Source organism: Oncorhynchus nerka, linkage group LG23 (assembly GCF_034236695.1).
Source record: "Oncorhynchus nerka isolate Pitt River linkage group LG23, Oner_Uvic_2.0, whole genome shotgun sequence".
Lineage (NCBI taxonomy): Eukaryota > Metazoa > Chordata > Actinopteri > Salmoniformes > Salmonidae > Oncorhynchus > Oncorhynchus nerka.
Genome location: NC_088418.1, coordinates 51,202,616 through 51,230,143, shown reverse-complemented (window position 1 = coordinate 51,230,143; position 27,528 = coordinate 51,202,616). Strand labels below are relative to the sequence as shown.

General features: G+C 43.9%; 1 protein-coding gene across 1 annotated transcript; it reads right to left on the bottom strand.

Moving 5' to 3' along the window:
• Window positions 1–444: 444 nt before the first annotated feature.
• Window positions 445–25,709, bottom strand: LOC115106259 (death domain-containing protein CRADD-like). Its single transcript, XM_065008423.1, has 2 exons — window positions 25,397–25,709; window positions 445–746 (listed from the first exon to the last, which is right to left on the bottom strand). Exons 1-2 carry the CDS (start codon window positions 25,707–25,709, stop codon window positions 451–453), a joined length of 609 nt encoding a protein of 202 aa, XP_064864495.1. The 3' UTR covers window positions 445–450.
• Between the last annotated feature and the right edge of the window lie 1,819 nt (window positions 25,710–27,528).

Here is a 27,528-nt window from a genome sequence, read left to right as displayed (position 1 = left end):
TTGGGCTCCATCTCACAACTGTCCCAGATTCGGATTGTAATAGACTATTTCTCAACAAGCTGACCAATATAATAGGTTAACTATTCTAGTATGGGGGATAGTAGATTGACAGGCTAGTGATGTTGCTGTTAGTCGTCTTGTTGGTTGAGGAAAAGCAAATGTGGACACTTATTATATCTTCATTGTTGTATCCTCGACTTGCATGTTCTGTTAATATCAATTACCATAATGTAAATGTGATTTGTGTCATTCTGAGCACTGTGGGTGGACACCCTAATCAGGTTATGCATCCAATGCATATGGGTCTGGCAGATCTCAAATGTCTGGTAAAAGAAAAGTTTCCGGTCACATGTCCAGCACCATATTTTCCTATCAGAAACCCTGGTCTGGCTGAGCTAATGGCTGTCATCCAATTAGGATTTCATCCATGATCCAGTGTGTCCTCTCCCCTCACTGGAACACCTCGTCCAGGGTAGAGGGGTGGATGTCAGTGGACTGCAGGCTCTGGAGAAGCCTGTGGACTGTAGCGTTCCTCCCCTTGCTCTGCCTCCACTGGATCAGCCCTGCTAGCACCTGCCCGTGCAAGCTCAGAGGGTGGTCGGCACGGCAACGGTACAGCGCCCCCGTGGAGAGGCCCAAGTCGAGGAGAATCGACTCCCACTTCGAACCGATACGGGATGCCAGCCAGGACAACCGTCTGTCGGACGGGACTGCTTGGAGCGTCACCTCTGGAATGTTCCACTCATCTTTGGAAGGGAAAGAGGGAAACAGAGAAAAGAGATGGGAAGAAGAGCGAGGTGGAGGGAGAGATGGGTGGAGGGAGAGATGGGTGAAGGGAGAGATGAGTGGAGGGAGAGATGGGTGGAGGGAGAGATGGGTGGAGGGAGAGATGGGTGGAGAGAGAGATTACATTACATTACATTACATTTAAGTCATTTAGCAGACGAGAGAGAGATGGGTGGAGAGAGAGATGGGTGGAGAGAGAGATGGGTGGAGGGAGAGATGGGTGGAGGGAGAGAGAGAGCGACAGTATCAATTTCCATTTAATAAAACCACGTCGCTGACTCATTGTGGCGTAATGTTACAACAATAGGTTGTGAAAATAAGACTAGACTTTATGTAATTCCATATCCATTTATTGGACTTGAAAGGGAAAAAAACAATACTATCAGCTAATTTGTTGACTGATAATGACCTCCATTTAGGAGAGCGGGAACGAGTGTGAGAGATAGGCCTAGAAAACAGAGCGATATAGTGAGATATTGTGGTGTTTTTATATCTGAAACGTGTTGCATAACAGAGGTGGGCAGATCAGGAACACTTAACAGCTGTTCCTGGAAACAACTTTTTATAATAGAGTCACACCAAAACCACATGAAATACCAGGTCATCCTCCTCTGGCTGAGAGGAGGTGGGGAGATGGAGAGCAGGCAGGTTTAAAAATACATGTTTTTTAAAATTTAAATTGTCCTCTAGTTCTGTAGACCTGGGCTATACACTTCTCCCCACATTCATTTCTCTCCCTCTTCTTCCAACATGAATCTTCTTCTCTCCACAATATTCATCTATCCAAAACCAGGTTTCCATCCAACCTTTTCATGCGAGTAAAGTACATGTCGGATAAAAAAAAAAAGAAGCCATGACAGAAAACAGCAAACGCGGGTAAAAACTTTCCAGATGTCGACAAAACAAAATATGCTAGTTGGGATCATCAAAATATGCTAGTTGGGATCATCAAAATATGCTAGTTGGGATCATTTTGTGTCTAAAATGTATTAGGTGAGAAATGGTGGGGGAAATGCCTTTGTACGCAAATATTGATACAATAACCAGTCATATCGAAAGTAAACTTGGGAGTAACGTGGTATGTTCTGTGCTCCTCCCACTACAGCTCAGCCTACAGTTTATTAGGCTACAGACAAAATAATTTACGATGAACTTCCCAGGGTGATGATCTTAATGCTTATTTCCAAGACATATTGAGGGTCTTATTCTGGGGACATGATGATCAATGCTTGACAGCCATTTGACAAATGAAAGTCCATAATAATGTCATCATGTAGGCTGGCCCACCTACACTGTATCTGAGAGCTGTTGACCAGAGCACACTTACCAAGACCACTTGTCACCTTTGCTTCGTGTGCCAATCCCATCAATTGAAAACCCATTTAACTTGTATTTTTTATTTGGCATATGGGAATTTAACCGCAAACGTTTTTTAATACATTTTTTATGTGCACTGTGCTACGTCATCACGCACAACCTTTTATCCGCAACAAGTCAATCTGATGGAAACGAGTCTCTGCTGGGAAAACCTGCATATTGGTTTTTATGCAGATTTTAGAATATCTGCATGAAAATCGGTCGTCAATTGGATGGAAAACTAGCTTGGAAACTACAGTCGAGGATCCAAAACCAATCTCTCCCTCTATGGCTGATGGGAATGGGATATCGTAGATGTGGCTTGAGCGCTGCAGTTGACTCGCTTCAAAATGCAGTCAGTTGTTTGTCACCTATGGATGGTCTTCTTGCCCAGCCGGTAGGGGGCTGAGGGTAACTGTCCTTGGAGAGGGTATCAAAAGGGTGCACACGTGGAGGTGACAGGGTTTGCATGGTAAACAAACATGCTTTGGGGACAGCTGTATATCATGCATTGTATGTATAGAGCAGGTCAAGGTCCAGCCACGTTACGTTCAGCAGGTATGGTGGAACCAAGGACACAGATGGATGTGAGGCTGTTATGAAACGGTATAAGGAGGTGTACGGTCAGTGAGTTTGGGGCAGTACGGTGAGTCAATAGCCCATCAGTTGTCTCTCCTCTGCGCCCTATTCCTCTTTCCCCCGCTCTCCTCCCTGCTTAGGCCTATATCCCCAATTCCCTGCCTTCTTCCCTCCCGCTACACCCACTGTAGTCGCTCTCTCCTTCCCTTCCACAATTCAATCCATCCTCCGTGCCTCCCTCTCGTTTTAGGAATCTTTTGCTCTCCTCCCTCAGTCTACCTCCAGCTCCCTCCACTCAGTGCTGATAGTGCCAGTTGCTCTCTTGACCCCTCAGACAAAAGGGATCACTGTGCAGGGCTGTGTCACTGCACTCCGAGCCCCCATACAAGAGGATTTCATAACCCTGCCCAACTCATCACAGATTACGCGTGTACACACACAGGTAACAGGGATTTTCCAGGTGAATTAAAGAAGTTAGAGAAAGTAAATCAATGTGGTTTAATACAAGTTGCAACAGGGAGACACCTCCAGCACAGAAGCAGAGAAGCAGGACCTTATATTCTAATCTCACAGCACCAATGTTCTGTAAACACCCGCCGAGAGGCTTGTAGGAAGTCACAGCATCAGCTGCTACAGAGTCAGTGTCCCAGAATACAATAACAATCAGCGTCCCCTGTCCTCATACCTCCAGTCTGGCGTCAATCACTATCAGATATGAACAATCCATGACATTCAGTATCAAGTCTAGTGACCATCAACTAGTACACAAATGAGTGTCCCAAATAAAAAAAGCACACTGGAAATCATACATATTACACAAAAGGAAAACGTTAATAAAATTAAACAATGCTTATCTATCTTTAAATGTCCCCAACACACACACACACACACACACACACACGGCCAGGCCCATGACATGTCTGGCGAGCTAATGGCTGTCATTCGATTAATGGACAGTTGAGAACTCACTGGGCCGCGATGAGGGCAACACACAAACTGACCCCCGTCCCCCTATTGAAATGATATGGCCAAGCAGCTGAGGGACAATTAGGATTTCACCCATGATCATCCATGCAGTCATCCACTTTGGGAATCCAACGTGCTGAGAAGAAACGACAGAGTTTGAGCTAATACTCCTAACTCCTATAAACTGGAGGGGGGGGTTCCGGTTCCAAAAGGTCACGGGAGGTCATGTGTCGAGTTCCCAAAAGAGTGGCTGACAGAACTGCCAAACATGACACTGCCAGTTAATGAGAGTAGGTGTTCTAATGCTCCTGCTGGGAGATTACATCTGATAATGTGCGGCTACTTTCTTTTTCAGGGATCTTTCATTGATCGACATTTCTTACTATTGAACAAGAGGCCTCATGGGATAGCTAGCAGCTGACACCCTACGCAAAGCAACTCAAACCTGGGTAACAACGCCCGGGAACACCTTTATCCCAGTGTCACAAGTGAGACAGTAGGACTCTGAAGTCCATCATGTTCCCTAATGCATGCCAAGAACGGGTCGGCCCAACCAAGCCAGGCCTTCATCTGTTCGCTAACAAAGGGGACACACACAGAAACTCAGAGGGAGAGCACATGGGGAGAGACACTGACAGGGCTGTGTGAAAGACGGCTGTTACAACTAAACAAAACCTTTTTTTCCCTGAAAAAACATTTGCTGAAAGGCGAGTATGCTAACAGTTAAGATGCTGGGAGCTTTTGAGAAATAGGCCTGTGTGTGAGTGAGAGAGTGAGTGAGAGAGAGTGTGAGTGAACGAGTGTGAGAGAGAGAGAGAGTGAACGAGTGTGAGAGAGAGTGAAAGAGTGAGTGTGAGAGAGAGTGAAAGAGTGAGTGTGAGAGAGAGTGAAAGAGTGAGTGAAAGAGTGAGTGTGAGAGAGAGTGAGTGTGAAAGAGAGTGAGTGTGAGAGAGAGTGAGCGAGTGAGTGAGCGAGAGAGAGTGTGTGTGAGTGAGTGAGAGAGTAGGTCTAGAGGGAGAGAGCGCAAGAGAGATTGTAACCAAATAAGGAGCTATGGGAGAGAAAAAAACTGACGAAACGGAACACTTTTCTAGGAATCGCCTCTTTATGAGAAGAGCAGGCGGTCCAACCTCACCTTCTCTCACACACTGATGAGGAGGGGGGCAGGGCATGCTGACGTGTAACTGAAATAAACCAGAGTATTTGGAAGTGTATGAGGCCATTGGGACAGTAGTCCCGGTAGGTAAGGGCTGTGTAGCGATGCCTAGTTCGTTCTACATCGTAAAAACCCAACATCACCACTCTGTTTCCCTATTTTCATAACCAACTAACTCAGATCCATTCATCTAAGTTCAAAGAGTTCCATTCATTTTGTTCAATTCCATTTTTAGCTCAGTTATTAGCACCTACACTGCAACGTAATAACGAAGGGATGAACGATGACTAAAAGCACGAACCAAAACCCTGAGTAGGCAAAGAAAACTATCCAAAAAGGTACAGGACTCTCGCCAAACTACCTTGTTCATGGCTACACAGACTGACAGAGACAAAGTGAGTGGGAGTAATGGTGTGTGTGTGTGTGTTTGTGCGCGTGTGTGTGTGTAACCCCTGTGTGGAGGCCTAAAATAATCATGATTTTCTCCTCTAGCTCAGAGGGCTGTTTCCAGGAAAGTTTCCTGTGTCCTCATGTGACTCTGATGCCTTGTCAGGACACAAATGTTTGGTGCTGCCTTTTAAAAATGGTTTTATCTTAGTTAAAATGATTTCATGGCAGCCAGTGCAGCTATGTGTTACCAATTTGGGCACAGTTGGCCATTTAAACTAGTTCTGGCCGGACACGCAGCTTATTAAACTAGTCAGTACAATGTACTGTATGTTTGTAACAGCTGCATTTCAAATGTAGCCTCCACAATAATTCATCATTTATTTTTTTCAATTTAAAGTTAAGTTCTTGTTTTTCAAATCAACCCAGAAAACACATTCCACATTCACAGATGATAGATTCAAATAATAACTTGCAGCAGCACTATCAAGGTTCTTATTAGCTATTTCCAGCCTTAGCTGAGACGATGAGCAAATGATTCGTTTTTACAGCACCTTACAACATGTATCTGCTCATTTCCCTAATCACCCCATTCACTCTGTCCCATTTGAAATATAGTGGCGCAGTGGAGACCAGAGTCTATCAAACCTGGGCTGTCTCTTGCGGAGGTCATAAGTGAGCTTTTCAAGAGGAAGAAAGTCAACAATCTGGTCAATCCACATTTTAAACATAGAAGTATTAGAAGCCCACAATAGAAGAACACATTTCTTAGCTAAGTATGTGATAGTCAAACAAATGTTCTCTGTCAGGATCAAGAACAAAGTCCTGCTGGGCATTAAGATTGATATTACCCCGTGTATCTAACTGTACATCTAGTATTTTCTGTGCAGCAGTATGTATAGATTGCCAAAATCTGGCAATCGCTCTACAGCTTCAAAATACATGCATATAGGTTCCACTTTCAGAGGTACATCTTTTACAGTTAGGAGAAATGTCTGTTTTCATTCTATGGAGTCTCATTGGAGTGTAATACAATTTGTACAAAAATGTGTAATTAGATTTTCATTTTTACATTAGTAGAGGAGTAGTATATATATACCCTGTCGCAAACCTCCGCCCTTACCTCATCACTGATAGTCAGACCAAGGTCCTTTTCCCAGATTATTCTTCAGATTATTCTCAGAAAGAAGTCTATAGATAGGAGATGTAGCCTTTAATGGACTGTGCTGTAGCAAGAAGGGTTTCAACGTCATTCAGCTAAGCTCTAAATCTCCTCTTGGAAGTAAATGAGGAAATGACATATCTAATTTGAAGATATAAAAACATGGATCTTGACACATCGAATTCACTGCAGAGCTCTTGAAAGGATTTCAGTGTAGTGGGTTTCTGATGAAATAGATCTGAAAAGGTCCTGATTACTAGAGGATGAAAAAGATTAAAGTTGGCATTACTCTGGGCTTTTGGCAAGCCTGGGTTGCATACTATAGGCGAGTGAGAAGATATTTGGGAGGAAATGCACAGGTATTTCTCAGTCTCTCCACCCTAGTAGGGTGCTGTAAATCACGAAAGGTTTTGGCTGGGTTGCCCACTTCACTAAAGTTATTAATGAATATAATTGAGTTTAGGGGCAATGAACCACAGGATTGGGCTTCTATCTGAATCCACGTTGAGTCTTGTCTGTTTGTGATCCATGTTAGCATGTTGCAGATTTGGGCAGACCAGTAGTACAATTGAAGGGAGGGAAGGGCAAGACCACCCTTAGATTCAGGTTTCGATAGAGTGGAGAACTTGATCCTAGGATTTTTATTGCCCCATATAAATTTGGTGATGCCTTGGTTAGTTGTTTTGAAAAAGGAAACTGGGAGATAGCATGGGAGCATCTGAAATAAGTAGTTTAATCTAGGGAGGATGTTCATACGGATGACATTAATTCTTCCGACTAAGCAAATTGGGAGGGAGATCCAGGTTTGGAGATCGTTCTTGATTCGATCCAGGAGTGGAAGATAATTTTCCTTGAAAAGGCTATTCAGATCTGGTGTTATGAAGATCCCAAGGTATTGAAACCCCTGTGTCTTCCATTGGAATGGACAGAGTGTCTTCATAGAGCTGGTGAGTGTAAGATTGAGAGGGCAAACAGTGGATTTGTTCAAATGTATCTTATATCCTGAAAACCTGCCATACTGAACTGTCTAAAATGGGAGGGATTTCTCAGGGTTGGATATGTAGAGCGAGACATCATCCGCGTAGAGCGAAATCTTGTGCTGCAGGCCGCCTGCAGAAACACCCATAATACTTGGATTGCTCCTTATCAGCTCTGCCAGAGGCTCCGCCCCAACAAGTAGAGCAGGGGGGACAGCGAGCACCCTTGTTTTGTGCCCCGTCCCAAAGGGAATCTGTCAGAGTTCAGTCTGTTAGTAGTCACCATGGCATGTGGATGAGAGTATAGGGACTTAATCCATTTAATAAAGTTTGGGCCCATATTAAACTTTTCTGAGACTGAAAACAGAAAGCTCCACTCCATCCTGTCAAACGCCTTCTCAGCATCCAGTGAAGCCAGCAGGACAGGGGTCTTCTGTGCGTTTACTTGATCTATAATATCAAAAAAAGACGGCGAATGTTATCAGAAGAGTACCTGTCTCTAATAAATCCAGTTTGGTCCGCTTTTATTATTTTGGGATGAAGTGTTTAGTCTTTTGGCGAGCAATTTGGTAATTATTTTGTAGTCGAAATCCAACAAGCTTATGGGCCGGAAGGACGAGCAGGATAGGGGGTCCTTGTCCTTTTTGAGCAACACTAATGCGAGCTGTGTGCATTGAGTCTGGGAGAACTCAGTTTTTGCAAAAATCCTCCAGCATTGGCATGAAGATAGGGCTGAGCTGGGGCCAAAAAGCTTTGTAGAACTCTCTGGGGAATCCATCTAGGCCTGGGGACTTATTAGGTGGCATGGAGGTAATTGCCTCCAGGATCTCCTCAGGAGTGAAGGGGGAATTGAGATCTTCTTGGTTGGTCTCTGATAATTTAGGTAGTGAGATTCCCTCTAGGAAAGAGTGGAGTTCTGCCTCCGTATGTTTTCTCTCAGAGGTATATAGTTTGCAGTAAAAATCATGAAAAGTTCAATTGATATTTTTTGGGTCATATGTGACCTCGTCCTCTGCTGTTCGGATAGCCATGATAGTACGCTCTGACTGCTCTTTTTTAAATTGGTAAGCAAAGCAATCTACTGGGCCTATTGCTATACTCACTGTATTTCTGTTTAGTAAAGACAACTTTTCTTTTTTATCTCCTGAGTGTAGTCCAAGTTCAGTTTGGCTTTGGCTGCTTTAAGTTGACTCAGGGAGGTGCTGTCTGGTTATGTACTTTTTCACAGCGTTCCAGCTCCCTCTCGAGATCTAGTCTGTGTGCTTCCATAGCTTTTTTCTTAGAGGAAGCACATGCAATTAGATGACCTCAGTGTGGCTATGGCAGCGTCCCACATTGTGGCCGGAGAAACAGGAGAGTCTTTGTTGTCTTGTGTGTAGTTGTCTATCCATGTAGTTACCAATGTATGGAACGCTTCATTTGATATCATGGAGGTGTTGAATTTCCAGCTCCTTGACTTCGGAATGTTTCTGCAGAGGTCAAAGCGGAGGTGGACAAAGGCGTGATCTGAAAGTGCTATGGGTCCGTTTGTACACGTATATGTTTAAGATGGTCACTGTATGGACAACCAATTACTAAGTTATCAAAATAAATCTCCCCTCCGGATCAGGTATGGTTTTGTCAATTATGAATGGAGCATTCTTATGGATAAGTACCATTAGTACCTCTGATTTGAAAGATGAGAAATACACCTGTCCCACCAAAGCTCTGCGGAGTTTGGCATGTTCGGCATCACAGAGGTGTGACTCTTGTAATAGTGCAATGTCTGCTTTTTCCTTTTTTAGGGCACATAGTATCTTTTAATGTTTTATTGCATGACCTAGACCATGGCAGTTCCATGTCAATAGATTTAAGGTACTAGTCAACGTCATCGAACAGTCATCGAACTCCAGTGTAAGTCATCTCTGGGTAAAGGTGGATAATAGTTACAGCTACGATCACAAAATAAAAAATAAATGAACAATCTCTGAACAGCCCAGACGAGTTCCCAAACAGCTCGACATGTTGGATCTATTACCGCCACGCTCAGTCTCAATTCTGTGTCCCGAAAAAAAAACATCAAACCGGGAACATTTGGCAACGCACAACATCTCCCCATCCCCACCAAAGAAATGCCTCATCCTCTCCACCCTGCATTGAGTAAGTGATAACGTAGCCCCTGTCCAGACCACATAAAAAAAGCGGGAGAAAATAAAATCAATAGCCCAGCCTACATATATCTCCCCCAAAAGTCACAGGGCTAATCGATAGGACCAAATAAAACAGAAATGTCCTTAGGAGGGATCTATAGGATAAATGGTTTGTTTTCATTAAAACATCATATCAACAGAATACACATTGAGCTTCTCGTTAGGTCTGTAAATGTGTCTTAAATCGACAAACTATCAATGGTGGAGGCTTATGTGAAAATGATAACTACAAATAATAATAGTTTAAAAAAAAGGGAAATAAAAGTAGGCTGAAACATTAGTAGGCCTAGGTTATGCTGTAGAGCCTATCCCTCTCAGCTAAAATAAATATAGATTAGACGGCTATAATGACATTTAGACATTTCAAAAAATGTTTTGCCTCTTCGGGAGTTTTGAAGTGTCGCAGGGCTCCTTGGTGAAGAATCCTGAGCTCGTTTGGGTATTTAAATCCCCTGAAGATGCTTCAGTCAATGGAGTATTTCTTCACCTCGTCAAACTCTCGGCGCTTTCCAGCTGACAGGTCCTGGTGTAAAGTGAGTTTGGCGTTTTCCACTGTCATGGTGTTGATTTGCGCCGCCTGCAGGACTCGCTTCATTGTTCCTCCATCAGGTCCTAATGGTCTGGTAATCGGGACTCTATTGTTCCTCCATCAGGTCCTAATGGTCTGGTACTCAGGGCTCTATTGTTCCTCCATGAGGTCCTAATGGTCTGGTACTCAGGGCTCTATTGTTCCTCTATCAGGTCCTAATGGTCTGGTACTCAGGGCTCTATTGTTCCTCCATGAGGTCCTAATGGTCTGGTACTCAGGGCTCTATTGTTCCTCCATCGGGTTCTAATGGCGTGGTACTCAGGTACTAATGGTCTGGTACTTAGGGCTCGATTGTCCCTCTAACCACTCTGACAATGCATATGCAACTGTACCTTGCTTTGACGTTGCCTACCTTATCCATTTGATCCCGGACTTATTTAATGAGGGAATTGTTCTACAAAGACAAAATGATTTGCTGTTGAAACAGCCAAGCATGTCGACAACATGCAACTAACAGTGCAGTTCTATGTGGGGGGGCTAAGTGCCTCGAAGGGCACAGCGTAAGGGGGCAGATCAGACACAGCAGCTTTCCAGTGTCAATAATGTAGGCTACAATAATGAAAGGTGGTTAAATGGCATGGAGAAGTAATGGAAAATGGTGTATAAAACACTAACAGTAAATAAATCAGGAAGTCTCTGTAGCGTAATGTCCTTTGTGAATTTCGGTGAAAATAGTCAAATGGACCGACTTGAAAACAAAGCTACTGTACTTCTTCCACCCCAAGTCAAGCACGACGCATACTGGATGGACTGGTTACATTGTGCTACACTCCAAAATGTCTACCCACGAGTCTGGGAGAGAATGTATAGCCCTAGGCCATGTTGTTGGTTCATTGATTGTAAAGGGCTGCTTACAGTTAGCATACAATTTGTGATTTTGTATTTGAATAGTCTAGTAATATGGATTGTTTTTATATTTCCATAATTAATTGAGTGACATTACCTTCAGCTATACAGAATCTCACCACCATGCATTTCCATCTTCTTCTTGCTCTCCTTTATTCCGTTCTTGAGCAGGCAGGTCAGTGAAGTATATTTTGTTGAACCTGTTACTATTGATGTTCCCAAACAGATTTCACTTGGTTTCCCAAATGAAGCACTGGGTAACTGCAGGTACAAGATTGGCGAGACAAAGGCAAACAGAGTTTGGGAGATATTTCACCTGTTGGGCAGCCAGAAGCATGCTCCTCAAACAGTGGTTGGTGAGTGGAGTGAAATAACTTCTTATATTTACTTCTCAGCTGCTCATATTAAGCACATGCTCTGCTATAAAAACAGAAGTAGCCTACAAAACGAATTGGCGGGAAGGCACAGGGCCTCAATTCACTATTTGAGTGTATACAGATTTCATTTTTTTCCACTTCCCTGGTCCCAGATAATGGGTCATTCGAATTTGAAAAGGGTGCGGGGGGCTGCCTTAACTGACATCCACGTCGTCGGCGCCCAGGGAAAAGTGGGTTAATTGCCTTGCTCAAGGGCAGAATGACAGATTTTCAGCTTAGGGATCCGATCCAGCAACCTTTCGGTTACTGGCTCAACGCTCTAACCACTAGGCTACCTGCCACCCCATAGCCACTCATGCGCACTGGCTCTGTAATGGGAAAAATATCCTTTATTCTATTCAACTCATTCTGTTCACCTGAAATTCATTTTCTTCATATCATAATTTCTCTTTTGACCGGACTAAAATAAATAATGGATTTATTGTGATGGTGTATATTAAATGTATTTATTATACTTTTGTTAAATGTAGATGTACCAAAGGCAGCTTGTATGTGTGGAGGCCTGGAGATGCTAAACCTGTTTATGTTAACTAACGGTCAATTAATCTTGAGACAGGAAGTCTTTTGCAGGACAATAACCGGCTGACAAAAATGTTATGACCGCCACAGCCCTAGTCCTGGCCGTGTGATTGGTCGCCTGGCTACCACTGAGCGGAGCAGCGGGCCTCTGACTTTAATGTTTCACCGTTTGAACGGGAAGACACTCCTCCTGCCAAGATTCCTGGAAAGCAGACAGCAGGCACTAAAGGAGAGGGGGGCCACCCTTGGCAACGGAAACAAGGCAGCAGCACAAGGCGCTCTCCCTCTCAGCCTGTCTCAGCATGAATTTACTGCTCTTTATCAGGCCACAGCCACTATGGCCTCAGCGTCAACTCTCACTATACAATGCCTTCCATGTTTACAGCTTTAACTCACACTATACCCTCCATGAGACAAATAGATAAGCTCCTTCTAAGAACAAGCTACAATGAAGAACACAGTTAAACTCTCACGTTATCATGCCCTGGCTAAACGTGCCAAATAGCCTCGATAAGGGCCTTCTAAGAACAAGGATTTAGCAATAATATATTTTTTACTCTCACTTTACAATGCCCTAAACATGCCAAATAGATAGGGTCCTTCTACGAACACACTCCAATCTATTTACTAGGGTTGTACCACAGTGAAGGTTGTCATCTTGATAATCGGTGTACGATAATAACATGTTTTCAATGGCACAGGAGATAAAAGGGACAATCTAGATTAGATAATGTTCGATGGTCATATCTGATCACCATGGCAACAGGTGACTAACAGTGGGAGAAGAAACATTTTAGTCAAACATCTTCAAATCTGCTCCCATTTAGCCATAGCCTCCTGTACATGATAAAGTAGGCGGCAAGGTTTCCGTTAGCCGGTAAATGCTGGCTTTTGGCCGATAAAAAAAATGAAAAGCAGATCATGTTGCTGGCCAAATTGTCAGAGACAATAAAAAAAAAAATCTTAGTTGGCAATGGATTCAATTAATTGATGGAAATGCCAGTCCATTTACTCTACCTTCAAAGGCAAATATACTTCATAGGCTAATAAATCTTCAAGCTTCTTGGAAACTAGTGTCGATAGTGTGCCATTTATTTTTACTCAAGCAAAAGACAAGGTCCTCATAGGGGACTTCAGCTAAGTGTACCCTGAATGGATAAAAATTGGCGAAGATTGCGTTGATTACCCCTGTTTCCAGTACGCCCGGCGAGAGGGGATTCTTTCTCCAAAACAGAGTAAAGATGGCGCCTTCTTGAGGACAAAGTAACGAGGCTGATCTCACCATCTCACATCGCAAGCTGCTCCAAGGAGTTTGACAGTGTTGACTTCCCAACAGCAGCGGCTCACTTTGAGCAGGCCAAGGTTGGGCACAAATGCAAGTAAATTTGAGGCAAACTGTTAGTCCGGCCCCATCCTAGGAGTTCTGCTGCCGCCTTAGGCAAGATCACCACATGCCGCCCGTGTCATGTACAGTTGAAGTCGGAAGTTTACATACACTTAGGTTGGGGTCATCAAAACTTGTTTTTCCAACCACTCCACAAATTTCTTGTTAACAAACTATAGTTTTAGCAAGTTGGTTAGGACATCTACTTTGTGTATGACACAAGTACTTCTTCCAACAATTGTCTACAGGCAAATTATTTCACTTATAATTCACTGTATCACAATTCCAGTGAGTCAGAAGATTACATACACTAAGTTGACTGTGCTGGTAAACAGCTTGGAAAAATCCAGAAAATGATGTCATGGCTTTAGAAGCTTCTGATAGGCTAATTGACATAATTTGAGTCAATTAGAGGTGTACCTGTGGATGTATATCAAGGCCTAACTTCAAACTCAGTGCCTCTTTGCTTGATATCATGGGAAAATCAAAGGAAATCAGCCAAGACCTCAGTAAAATTATTGTTGACCTCAACAATTCTGGTTCATCCTTGGGAGCTATTTCCAATCGCCTGAAGGAACCAAGTTCATCTGTACAAACAATAGTACACAAGTATAAACACCATGGGACCACGCATCTGTCTTATCACTCACGAAGGAGACGCGTTCTGTCTCCTAGAGATGAATGTACTTTGGTGCGAAAAGTGCAAATCAATCCCAGAACAACAGCAAAGAACCGTGAAGATGCTGGAGGAAACGGGTACAAAAGTATCTATATCCACAGTAAAACGAGTCCTACATCGACATAACCTGAAAGACCTCAGTAAGGAAGAAGCCACTGCTCCAAAACCGCCATAAAAAAGCCAGACTACGGTTTCCAACTGCACATTGGGACAAAGATCATACTTTTTGGGGAAATGTCCTCTGGTCTGATGAAACAAAAATAGTGTGTTTGGACAAAATGACCATTGTTATGTTTGGAGGAAAAAGGGGGAGGCTTGCAAGCCGAAGAACACCATCCCAACCATGAAGCACGGGGGTGGCAGCATCATGTTGTGGAGGTGGCAGCATCATGTTGTGGGGGTGCTTTGATGCAAGAGGGACTGGTGCACATCACAAAATATATGGTATCATGAGGTGGGAAAATGTGGATATATCGAAGTAGAGGTCGACCGATTAATCAAAATTGCTGATTAATTAGGGCTGATTTCAAGTTTTCATAACAATCAGAAATCGGTATTTTTGGACACCGATTTGGACAATTCTTCTTTTTTTTTACACCTTTATTTAACTAGGCAAGTCAATTAAGAACACAGTCTCATTTTCAATGACGGCCTAGGAACGGTGGGATAACTGCCTTGTTCAGGGGCAGAACGACAGATTTTTACCTTGTCAGCTCCGTGATTCAATCTCGCAACCTTACAGTTAACTAGTCCAACGCTCTAACCACCTGCCTCTGATTGCACTCCACGAGGAGCCTACCTGTTACGCGTATGCAGTAAGTAACCACAGTAAGTTGCTAGCTAGCATTAAACTTATCTTATAAAAAACAATCAATCATAATCACTAGTTAACTACACATGGTTGATGATATTACTAGTTTATCTAGCGTGTCCTGCGTTGCATATAATCGATGCAGTGCGTATCGTTGCTCTAACAAAACCGCATTTGCGAAAGAAGCACTATCATTGCACAACTGTACCTAACCATAAACACCAATGCCTTTCAATACACAGAAGTATATATTTTTAGACCTGAGGCTAAAATGATTTTTATTGATGTAATTATATTAAGTTATAAGTGTTCATTCAGTATTGTTGTAATTGTCATTATTACAAATAAAGTAAAAAATCTGCACATTAATCGGTATCGGCTTTTTTTGGTCCTCCAATAATCGGTATCGGTGTTGAAAAATCATAATCGGTAGACCTCTATATTGAAGCAACATCTCAAGACATCGCAAATGGGTCTTCCAAATGGACAATGACCCCAAGCATACTTCCAAAGTTGTGGCAAAACGGCTTAAGGACAACAAAGTCAAGTTATTGGAGTGGCCATTAAAAAGCCCTGACCTCAATCCCATATAACATTTGTGGGCATAACTGAAAAAGCATGTGCGAGCATGGAGGCCTACAAACCTGACTCCGTTACACCAGCTTTGTCAGGAGGAATGGGCCAAAATTCACCCAACTTATTGTGGGAAGCTTGTGGAAGGCTACCCGAAACGTTTGACCCAAGTTAAACAATTTAAAGGCAATGCTACCAAATACTAATTGAGTGTATGTAAACTTCTGACCCACTGGGAAAGTGATGAAAGAAATAAAAGCTGAAATAAATCACTCTACTATTATTCTGACATTTGACATTGTTAAAATAAAGTGGTGATCCTCACGGACAGGGAATTTTTACTAGGATTAAATGTCAGGAATTGTGAAAAACTGAGTTTAAATGTATTTGGCTAAGGTGTATGTAAACTTCCGACTTCAACTGTATAGTGTAAAGATTTGAAACGGATTGATAGACTAGAATAATGACGCAATTGGTGCACTCCAATTGAGCTTAATTCAGTAGCACTTGGTAACAGAACATCGTTGCCAACTATTCACATCAGAGAGTTGCAATCACTAGGCAGCCAACTACCTATATTAGGAAACAGCTGCTATCAATAAGCCATGTGCACCAAACATTAGGACCAAGGTGTTCCACAGGGATGCTGGCCCATGTTGCCTCCAATGCTTCCCACAGTTGTCAAGTTGGCTGGTGGACCATTCTTGATACACTTGGAAACCGTTGAGCGGGGAAAAACCTAGCAGCGTACCATACCTCATTCAAAAACACATAAATATTTTGTCTTGCCCATTCACCGTCTGAATGGCACACACACAATCCATGTCTCAATTGTCCCAAGGCTTACATTTTTTTACATTTTTTAACCTGTCTCCTCTTCAACACTGATTGAAGTGGGTTTAACAAGTGACATCAATAAGGGATCATAGCTTTCACCTGGATTCACCTGGTCAGTCTACGTCATGGAAAGAGCATGTCACGACCACACAATATTTAAAATTACAATAAACATTTAACATCATCCAGAAGCCCTGTAAAAAGAGAGATCATTTGAGCTTTGGAAGCATGTGCTTTCATAAATGCATGGCACGGGCCTCCTTTCACAAGAGCATTGTAAAGTAAGCTCTCAATGATTGCCGGTTTTATAATTGTCACTTTGTTGATTAGGCCTAATTAAAATGTTCATGCCTAGGCTAAATTAAATGAGAGGCCTAGATTGTATTTGAAAACAGCTGTGTTTTGGTATTTATTCATTCAAATGTTAATCCAAATAGCCATCAAGACAGGTCTTTCACAAGTGATATTATACTTTGAAGTTGTGTTTTATTACTGTGTAGGTGACTTGTTCTTCTAGGCTAAATGTTATTTTCTATTTTTAAATGATATTCATTTGATTTTTAGCAGAGATGATTTTTAGCAGACATTTCTATTCTGTTATGATTTACAATAAACAAACAAAAAAGGATTTTGAGCACCTTGTCTGAACGCCCTAATGCATTACGCCCCCAATACATATGCTTGTCCGGTAAATTTATGGGACATGTGGTAAATTTCTCAAATGTCCGGTAAATTAAAAATCTTGCCGGTCAGGTTGTTCGGCACCAAATGTTCCTCATGGAAACCCTGGTAGACAGCTAGTCTAATTCTCCTGTCACATGCTGTTCTGTGGAAGAGAGAACCTACACAGCATGGCTCTTAGCAGGCAGTGCAGGAAGAGGTAAAGCTCTAACGCAAGGGTGGGCAACTTCAGTCCTCGAGGCCCTGATTGGTGTCACACTTTCTCCATCCCTAGCAAACACAGCTGATTCATCAAAGCGCATTCTAAACTGAAGATCATGATTAGGTGATTGGAGTCAGGTATGTTAGCTGGGGCAGAACTGTGACACCAATCAGGCCCTCGACGACTGGAATTGCCCACCTCTGCTCTAACGACATGTTAAGTTATGATGAGAGGACATATAGTACCAGCATCTATCCAATCAGGTGCTTACAGGAATCCCTTACTGGTGGAGACCAGAGACCATGGTAACCTGAGAGCTGATAGAGGGATGCATGTCTTCTGTGTCACTGCATCAGCAGAGGAGCAGGAGGGCACAAGAAGTGACAGCATGTGTTCCAAACAAATGCACTGATGGCAATAAAACGTATTTAATACAACCGTGTGTCTGTGTGTGTGTGTGTGTGTACTGGGCAGCGAGTGAAGCAGGGACGAGGTAAGGGTTATTGAAAAACATAATACCATCATGGTTTCCAAGGCAACCCACCAATGTCCTCTGTGCCATCATAACAGGAGCGGGGAAAGCTGGGGATAACCGCAGAGCACATGCATACATTTATGTGAATTACGCCAAATGATTCAGTGAGAGGCGCCTGTATAAAATGCATGAAATCATTTTCAGGCTAAATGATCCCTTCAGAATGCCAGACTCTCCCCACTGTGTCCAATCAAGTAGAATAAAAGCCTATAGAAAGTGAAGGCTCTCGTCCTCTCCTCCACCTGAAACGCTCTACTTGCACTCAGTTCTCTGTGCTGCTGCTTCTAGGAAATCTGAGAGCAGCTTCTTTTCTCTTTTCTCCCCCTCCCTGTCCACCCCCCCACATCTATTTATTACAATCTGAACAGCTGGGAGGGGGTCAGGATAGGAGGGTGAGAGGGAGAAATAGAGAACAGACAAATGGCTTTGATTAAATATTTTTCCTAGAAAGGAGGATGCAGTGTGTGCCTGACCTCTGTGCTAGCGCTGAGAATGAAAACAGCTTTCAGGGAAACCAGGCCTGCGAGAAACTCGACACACTCACGCCCTAGACAGTCCCAAAAACAACAGACTTTTTCCTCGCCATCTTCCCTTTTCTGCACAGATACTGTACATTCAAAATAAAAAAGAAGGCTTCATACTGTATATGGTTAGTATGTGCCAAAGAAAAAGCTACAAATATTGTTTTTCCAAACTATTCATACAAAAGTATAGCTGGCCCAAAAAACTCTTCATTTTTATTTTATTTTTATTATGGCCGATTCACGATATACTGTATATGTCGATTTTGTAAATGTTCGCTAAATAAGCTTTAATGCACAATTAAAGATAAAAAAGTATACCTAGGCTAACTATAAGCCTTCCACAACCATAAGACCCACTAATAATTGTAATATTTTAACAAAAGAGTTTAACCCGTTTATTTTTCATGAAAATGCAATTTTTGTAACAAATTTAACCAGAACCATGTACATCCACTAATACATTTATTGTAGCAGGCATTATAGAAAATTAACAATCTCTCAAACACAAGCCCATGTGCTTCTTATTTCAAGTCTAGGCAACTTGGATATGTTTGCTTGCTAACAAGGTAGAACAGTTCGAACTGTTATGAACACACCCTCTTGTTTTTCTCCAACTGTTTGAACAACAGCGCCTGTTCACTTTGTTTAGATGTTGAAATCAAGTGTCTTACCTGGATAAGAACTCATTTCTCAGAATGAGAATGAGCTGCCAATTCCTTATATGTGTAACGGTTTTCTAATGGTGAAGGAGAGTCGGACCAAAATGCAGCGTGTATATTACGATCCATGTTTTAATAAACAAACGTAACACGAATCTAAATACAATTACTACAATAAACGTAATGAAAACCGAAACAGCCTATACTGATGTAACCTAACCTAGACAGGACCAAGGACATCAAGGAACAAGGAACAAGGAACAAGGAACAAGGAACAAGGAACAAGGAACAAGGAACAAGGAACAAGGAACAAGGAACAAGGAACAAGGAACAAGGAACAAGGAACAAGGAACAAGGAACAAGGAACAAGGAACAAGGAACAAGGAACAAGGAACAAGGAACAAGGAACAAGGAACAAGGAACAAGGAACAAGGACATCAAGACACTAAGGACAATCACCCACAATACAACCAAAGAATATGGCTGCCTAAATATGGTTCCCAATCAGAGACAACGATAAACACCTGCCTCTGATTGAGAACCACTCCAGACTGCCATAGACTTTCCTAGAACACCCTACTAAGCTACAATCCCACTAACATACACACCAAAACCCCCAGACAAAACACACCACAATACAAAAACTCCATGCCACACCCTGGCCTGACCCAATACATGAAGAAAAACACAAAATACTTAGACCAGGGCGTGACAGAACCCCCCCCCCCCCCTAAGGTGCGGACTCCCGAACGCACCTCAAAACAATAGGGAGGGTCCGGGTGGGCGTCTGTCCATGGTGGCGGTTCCGGCGCGGGATGTGGACCCCACTCAGTCAATGTTTTAGTCCCTTTTTCTCGCGTCCCTGGATAGTCCACCCTCGCCGCCGACCATGGCCTAGTAGTCCTCACCCAGAACCCCACTGGACTGAGGAGCAGATCGGGACTGAAGGACAGCTCGGGACTGAGGCAGCTCGGGACTGAGGGGAAGCTCGGGAGTGAGAGGAAGCTCGAGAGTGAGAGAAAGCTCGAGAGTGAGAGAAAGCTCGAGAGTGAGAGAAAGCTCGAGAGTGAGAGAAAGCTCGAGAGTGAGAGAAAGCTCAGGAGTGAGAGAAAGCTCAGGAGTGAGAGAAAGCTCAGTGAGAGAAAGCTCAGGAGTGAGAGGAAGCTCAGGAGTGAGAGGAAGCCCAGGCAGGCAGATAGATCTACCAGATCCTGGCTGGCTGGTGGTCTCAGCAGATCCTGGCTGACTGGCAGATCCTGGCTGACTGGTGCTACTGGCAGATCCTGGCCGACTGGCACTTCTGGCGGATCCTGGCTGACTGGCACCTCTGGAAGATCCTGGCTGACTGGCAGATCTGGAAGAGTCTGGCTGACTGGCAGATCTGGAAGAGTCTGGCTGACTGGCAGATCTGGAAGAGTCTGGCTGACTGGCAGATCTGGAAGAGTCTGGTTGACTGGCAGATCTGGAAGAGTCTGGCTGACTGGCAGATCTGGAAGAGTCTGGTTGACTGGCAGATCTGGAAAAGTCTGGCTGACTGGCAGATCTGGAAGAGTCTGGCTGACTGGCAGATCTGGAAGAGTCTGGCTGACTGGCAGATCTGGAAGAGTCTGGCTGACTGGCAGATCTGGAAGAGTCTGGCTGACTGGCAGATCTGGAAGAGTCTGGCTGACTGGCAGATCTGGAAGAGTCTGGTTGACTGGCAGATCTGGAAGAGTCTGGCTGACTGGCAGATCTGGAAGAGTCTGGCTGACTGGCAGATCTGGAAGAGTCTGGTTGACTGGCAGATCTGGAAGAGTCTGGCTGACTGGCAGATCTGGAAGAGTCTGGCTGACTGGCACTTCTGGCGGATCCTGGCTGACTGGCACTTCTGGCGGATCCTGGCTGACTGGCACTTCTGGCGGATCCTGGCAGACTGGTGGATCCTGGCTGACTGGTGGATCTAACTGATCCTGACAGACTGGCGACGCTGGGCAGACTGACGACGCTGGGCAGACTGACGACGCTGGGCAGACTGGGAGCACTGGCGACGCTGGGCAGACTGGTGGCGCTGGGCAGACTGGCGGCGCTGGGCAGACTGGGAGCACTGGCGGCGCTGGGCAGACTGGCGGCGCTGGGCAGACTGGCGACGCTGGGCAGACTGGCGGCACTGGCGACGCTGGGCAGACTGGCGACGCTGGGCAGACTGGCGGCGCTGGGCAGACTGGGAACACTGGCGGCGCTGGACTGAGGAGCACTGGTGCCTCTGGAATGAGGGGCTCTGGCGCCTCTGGCATGAGGGGCGGTAGCTCTGACAGCGCCGGACAGGCGGGAGACTCCGGCAGCGCAGGAGAGGAGAAAGGCTCTGGCTGCGCTGAACAGGCGGTAGACTCCAGCAGCGCAGGAGAAGAGACAGGCTCTGGCTGCGCTGAACAGGCGGGAGACTCCGGCAGCGCAGGAGAGGAGACAGGCTCTGGCTGCGCTAAACAGGCGTGAGGCTCCGGCAGCGCAGGAGAGGAGACAGGCTCTGGCTGCGCTGAACAGGCGGGAGGCTCCGGCAGCGCAGGAGAGGAGACAGGCTCTGGCTGCGCTGAACAGGCGAGGCGCACTGAAGGCCTGGTGCGTGGTGCTGGAACTGGTGGTACTGGATCGAGGACACGCACAGGAAGCCTGGTGCGGGGAGCTGCTACCGGAGGACTAGAGTGTGGAGGTGGCACAGGATGGGCTAGACCGTGAAGGCGTACTGGAGATCTTGAGAGCAGTGTTGGCACAGGACGTGCAAGGCTAGGGATGTGCACAGGAGGCCTAGTACGTGAGGCTGGCACCAACTTCACCAGCCGACTAACACGCACCTCAGGACGAGTATGGAGCGCTAACCCAGGTGCCATCAAATCCCTGACACGTTCCGTCGGTCGAATTCCATGCAAAAAGCACCAACACAGCAACTCCCTCATTTCTCTCTCCTCCAATTTCCCCATTAACTCCTTCACAGTCTCTGTTTCGCTCACCTCCAACACCGGCTCTGGTTTAGGTCTCCTCCTTGGCTCCTCACGATAAACAGGGAGAGTTGGCTCAGGTCTGACTCCTGACTCTGCCACACTCTCCCTGAGCCCCCCCCAAGAAATTTTTGGGGCCGATTCTCAGGCTTCCATCCGCTATGCCGTGCTGCCTCCTCATATCTGCGCCTCTCAGCTTTTTCCGCCTCCAGTTCTTCCTTGGGGCGGCAATAATCTCCAGGCTGATCCCAGGGTCCTTTACCGTCCAGTTCTTCCTCCCATGTCCATTTCTCCAGGTGGTGCAGCCTCTCCCACTGCAGCTGCTGCTGCTCCTGCTGCCTGTCCTGTGGCTCCTGCCTGTTAACACGCTGCTTGGTCCGTTGGTGGTGGGTGATTCTGTATTAGTTTACACCAGTTTAGGCTGTTTCGGTTTTCATTACGTTTATTGTTTTGTAGTGCATGTGTTTTGATTCGTGTTATGTTGTTTTATTAAACATGGATCGAAATCTACACGCTGCAGTTTGGTCCGACTCTCCTTCACCATTAGAAAACCGTTACAATATGTGTATTTTGCTCATTGCACATTTATAAAAACACATACACCAGACAGCTAGCACAAACGTATGTGGCTAAAAACCTCCTAGTGGTACATTTGAATTTTATTTAAAATCAAGTCAGTTAAGAACAAATTCTTATTTTCAATGACGGCCTAGGAAGAGTGGGTTAACTGCCTGTTCAGGAGCAGAACAACAGATTTGTACCTTGTCAGCTTGGGGGTTGGAACTTGCAACCTTCCGGTTACTAGTCCAACGCTCTAACCACTAGGCTACCCTGCCGCCCCATGGTACCATAATACATGGTACCATAATACCACATGCGGCAGAAACTGAGCATACATTTCCCAAAACATGCTCATTGATATTCTCGTTTTAGTAGGGTCTGCTCTGTTCTACATTTTGGTAGTTGAGACATAAAAAGGGTATCATTAGAAAGGTCATCTATTACAGTCAAATAATGTCTGAGCGTTTTGGTGTCAATATGACCGATTCTGTTGGACCAAACCTCAAATGCAAATAGCGAGTTTAAACTGCATGTCGTGAGAGAGGAATTAGTTATCTTTCGCATTTGTTGCGAGTGGCATGGGCTTGGTGTCTGTGAGAGTGGGAAGGTACAGAGTGCACACAGCACAGCAGGAGCAAAGGAGACTAGACCAAAAAGACACAGAAAACTCATAAAAACACACCTAGATTCTTGTGACACAATTGGAACATTGCGCTAAAACATTCATTTGAATTCATTCGATATGTCACCCAGCACCTTTAAAAAAGTAGTAGTGGCCCTCAGTCCTCTGATCCTCATTACTGATTGGGTCACTCGTCTGCAGGCATTACAACACAGTCGACTAACGTCATACCAACGTCATTTTTGGCAGTAGCTAGCTGCTACTGGAAACCACGTAGTTTAATTCCATTAAATAGAATTTGGGATTTAAAAAAATAAATTCATGAATAGTTGGTAATACCAACTACGCATACATTTTTAAAAACATTTTACTGAATAAAACCATGGTGTTTTGGTCGTATTAATGGCCTTCAGATAAGGACACGGATGCCAGTGACCTCCAGGATGGTTTTATAGTGAGTTTACTGACCTTTTATTCACAAAAAGTTGCATGCGAGAGAAAAACACGAGGATCGATTTAACAAAACAGAGCTAGAGTAAACATCCACCAGAATGAGATGTTTACACGTCTTGATCAAGTGCCAAAGACTATGTTTGTGCCGTATTTCTGGAGCCAACCATTTAGGGTTGTGATGCTGTTGACATGTGGACAATCTAGGATGGCTTTAGAACAGAGTAGTCCACTCTATAACCATCATTTAATGTGCTGCCATTGTGCCTGTGCTGCCTATCGCGTTTATAATAGAAGAAATGTGGTGTCACGCAGAATTCCAATTAGTAGAAGTCTCGAGGTTCTGCTCGCCCGAGTTAGAATACGTCATGATAACCTGTAGAACATACTATTTACTAAGAGAGTTTATCTATTTTTCCTAGCTGTCATTTTATCACCACAAACCGATGCTGGCACTAAGACTGCAGTCAACGAGCTGTATAGGGCCATAAGCAAACAAGAAAATGCTCATCCAGAGGCGGCGCTCCTAGTCTCCAGTGTTTTGAATGCAGGAAAACTGAAATCCATCTTACCTAATTTCTACCAGCCAGTCACCTTTGCAACCTGGCATGGTATCAAATTATACCATGCCAGGTTGGAGAGAATTTGCACATTGTCCATTTGACACAACATTAGCGCATTATAGGCCTCAGAGCCAGAACAACCTTGACTGCAGACAAATCCAACCTTTTTTTTAAAAAGAATACTAATGAATTTATGTACTAGCAAGCAATGAAAATGTGCATTGGATAAAATAAATATTTTTGTACTGAAGCGCCACAGCCTATAGCGCTCTACACCCCCCTGCGCATCTAGCCGATTAGCTGCTGGAACATCAAAGGACCGTTGGAAAGAGGAGGAGATGTAGAACTTTTAATAGACTAATTTAGCTAAACAATTGATTATAATCATTAGTGAAAACTCCTGCTATTAGGTCAAATGTATCTACATGAAAATAAAGTAAAACATTTTTTTGTTCATCCTAAAATGAATGTAGGCCAATTTAAAAGGTTTTGAAGGTTATTTTATTCAGTTATCGTCACAGCCCTAGTTAGTCTACACCTGTTTACAAAGCATTTGAAGATGTGATTAGTTTCTTAGAATAAAATGGATTTCTATGCTTTTAAGAGTTAGAATTTGGGATGGATGCCATGTTGCCGTCAAACCAGAATGGTATTATGGAATGTTTGTGCAAAGGAAAGCCACTTTTTTGTGTGCTATGCAGACATATTGCAGTTATATTGCACTTATTGTTCAGATATTGCAAGGTAATAAGCATAAAACTGCAAACAAATGTTAGAACCATAGAATTATGGGAATTAAGGGCCTTTCCACCCACGCACTATGCCTTTGAAACTCCCTGACAATCTCAGGACTGGTCAACATGTTGGGGAATTTAAAGCAGGCCTTTAAGACTAATCTCTATGGGCTGGCTTACCCTTCTATCCAATTGTTGCTTTCATGATATGGTTATATTTTATTTGAACATTTCTGTTCTTTATATTATCAAGTTTATTTATTTTATACAAGAATAATCTAAAAGTGTATAGTAAAAAGTGCTTTACAAAAGATGATACATTATTAATATTGTTAAAATCTTTATAGTAATTATATTTCCATGGTTAAACCAGTGCTTGACTTGGGCAGGAGTTATGGCACATCAAATGTTCTACTGCTCGAGTTCCTGCACGTCTTATAGAATATTAGCATAAAAGTATTGCAGAGTTCACCTAAACATAAACAGTACCTGTACTCAAAAATAAGTCCCAGCACCATCAAGCCCAGCACTGGTTTGAGCTATGTTGGTTGGTTCTAGCTACCTATTCTATTTCTATGGTCTTTTGTCTGTACTAATGAATGGCCATTGAAAATCTAGCCTAACGTTAGTTTGATGTCAAACACTTGGCAACAGACTCACCTGTTGGACTTTGCCCAGGTGCATTGGGTTGCTCCAAATCCTGGAGTAACTTGTCTCTCACCCAAGTAAACTCTTCCTCCAGGGAATTCAGAAATGTACCCAACGCCCGCGGACCTCGGGTGGGAAGGATATCCAGCAGTCTCAACGTCTTCTTTTTGTTGCTTTTTTGGGACTGAATCTCGTCCACCTGGCTCTTTAAAATGTTCTCCTGGTACAGGAATTGAACTATGGTGTCATCAATTAAAATTTGGTTGGACAGGTCCAGCCGGTGTTTCCTGAGTATTTCTTTGTGCCTCAGATCCATAGTTGTCATGAAATAACTAGCTAGTCGTACATAATGTCTACAAACATATATTTCGTCAAATGAAACCACCAATATTTATTGGCTAAAATTAGCTAGCTACGTTAGCTAGATCGCCTTCATGTGAAGTTGGTTTGCTGCTAATGTTAACTGCAGCATTAACGCAAAGATTTCTTGTTTTTTTTGTCTCAACGTGAACAAAAACTAACCTTATGCCATGATTAATTTCATGTCAACTGTCATTCCTCTTGTTTTACAATAACTTTCAGCACGCTCATCTGCTTAGTTCCTCGTTCTGGAGTGTGAGGACAGTCACTGGCTAACTACATCAAATTAGCTTCATTAGTCCCGTTCCTTTAAGAAAGTAACATAGAACCCTAGACACCACTTTCCTCCCCCCACTACACCACTCATACCCCAACCCCGTCCAGCCTCTCTAACCATGTCACATAATCTCTCCCTATCTACTCCACACATCATCCTCTCACCTAAATCCTCTCTCTCCACCTCTTCCTTTACTGACCCATATGCACAAGATAAAATTGCCTCCCATTACCCACTAGCATCCCGCTCTATTTGCCAAAAATCAAGCCCTTTTGCCCGGATCAAGGACTTGACTTCCCTGCAGCCCAGCGGGATCTGAATATCTACCCCCGCTCTTCTCACAGCACTCTTAGCCACCACATCGGCCTTCTCATTTACCCTCCACACCCACATTGGCGGGAACCCAGCAAAAGCTTACCACCACTCCCATCCTCTGCAATCCCATTAACAGCACCATCATCTCCACAAACAAGTCTCCCCTATCTGACCTGCCCTTCTTCACCACTCAACACTGCAGCCGAATCAGAGCAGATCACCTCTCTGAGTGGTTTCATCTCCTCCACCCATCTCAAACCTGGAATCATGGCCATCAACTCGGCCGCATAGACTTGTCAGTTAACCGCTTACATACTCCAACATTGAAACCTGGAATATACACCCCAGGCCCCACCCTACCATTGCCTGGATCCTTCGAACCATCTGTATCTATCCTTAAAAACAAATAATACCGATTATCTATATATCTCTCCACACACCAAATAACATCCCCACCACATTCTCTCCTGCCCTCAATCATATCCACATCTAAACTTGGTTTCAGAAAGAGCCACGGAGGAACGTTCTCCAATGCAATTGCCGGCCCGTTTACTTCCTCATCAGGGGCACAGCTATGTAATGTCCGACTAAACATGAGCCAAGCGGTCTTTCCTCTCTGATGGCTCTTCCCAAAAATATTCTGTCTGTGGCATAATTAACATGTCTCATGTTTGTCTTGCAAACAATGCATTTACTAAATGTCAATGTTTTTATTCTACTTCTGAAAAACAAAATTGCTACTGGATCTATTTGATAGGAAATCGATTCTACAGGCAGCCCAACTCGAGTATTTTGCCCAATTATGAGCAAATGATCAGAACTGGGCTGCTTGCGTAAATAAACAGCTTTAGACTGATTTCTGTGTCAACAATAAAACAAAACAGTTTTCATTCTTATTAAACTAAAAACACTGTAAGTTGTGAGGGAGCCGAAGTATAAATATAAATCCCTGATGGGATCCCATGTGACATCAGTTAATGAGTTAAACCCATGTTGACAGGCAGGCCTCTATGTCATCATTGTCATGTTAATCTGACCTGCCATTTTCAGTTACATCTGAACCTCATGTCCCATCCGTGTGGCAATGTGAAGTGCCAGTGCAAAGCATTTGAACTCTCAGAACAGTGTCCAGTCTAAAACCTATATGGCTGCAGAGCCAAGCCAACATAATTACATGAGAATGCAAACAGAG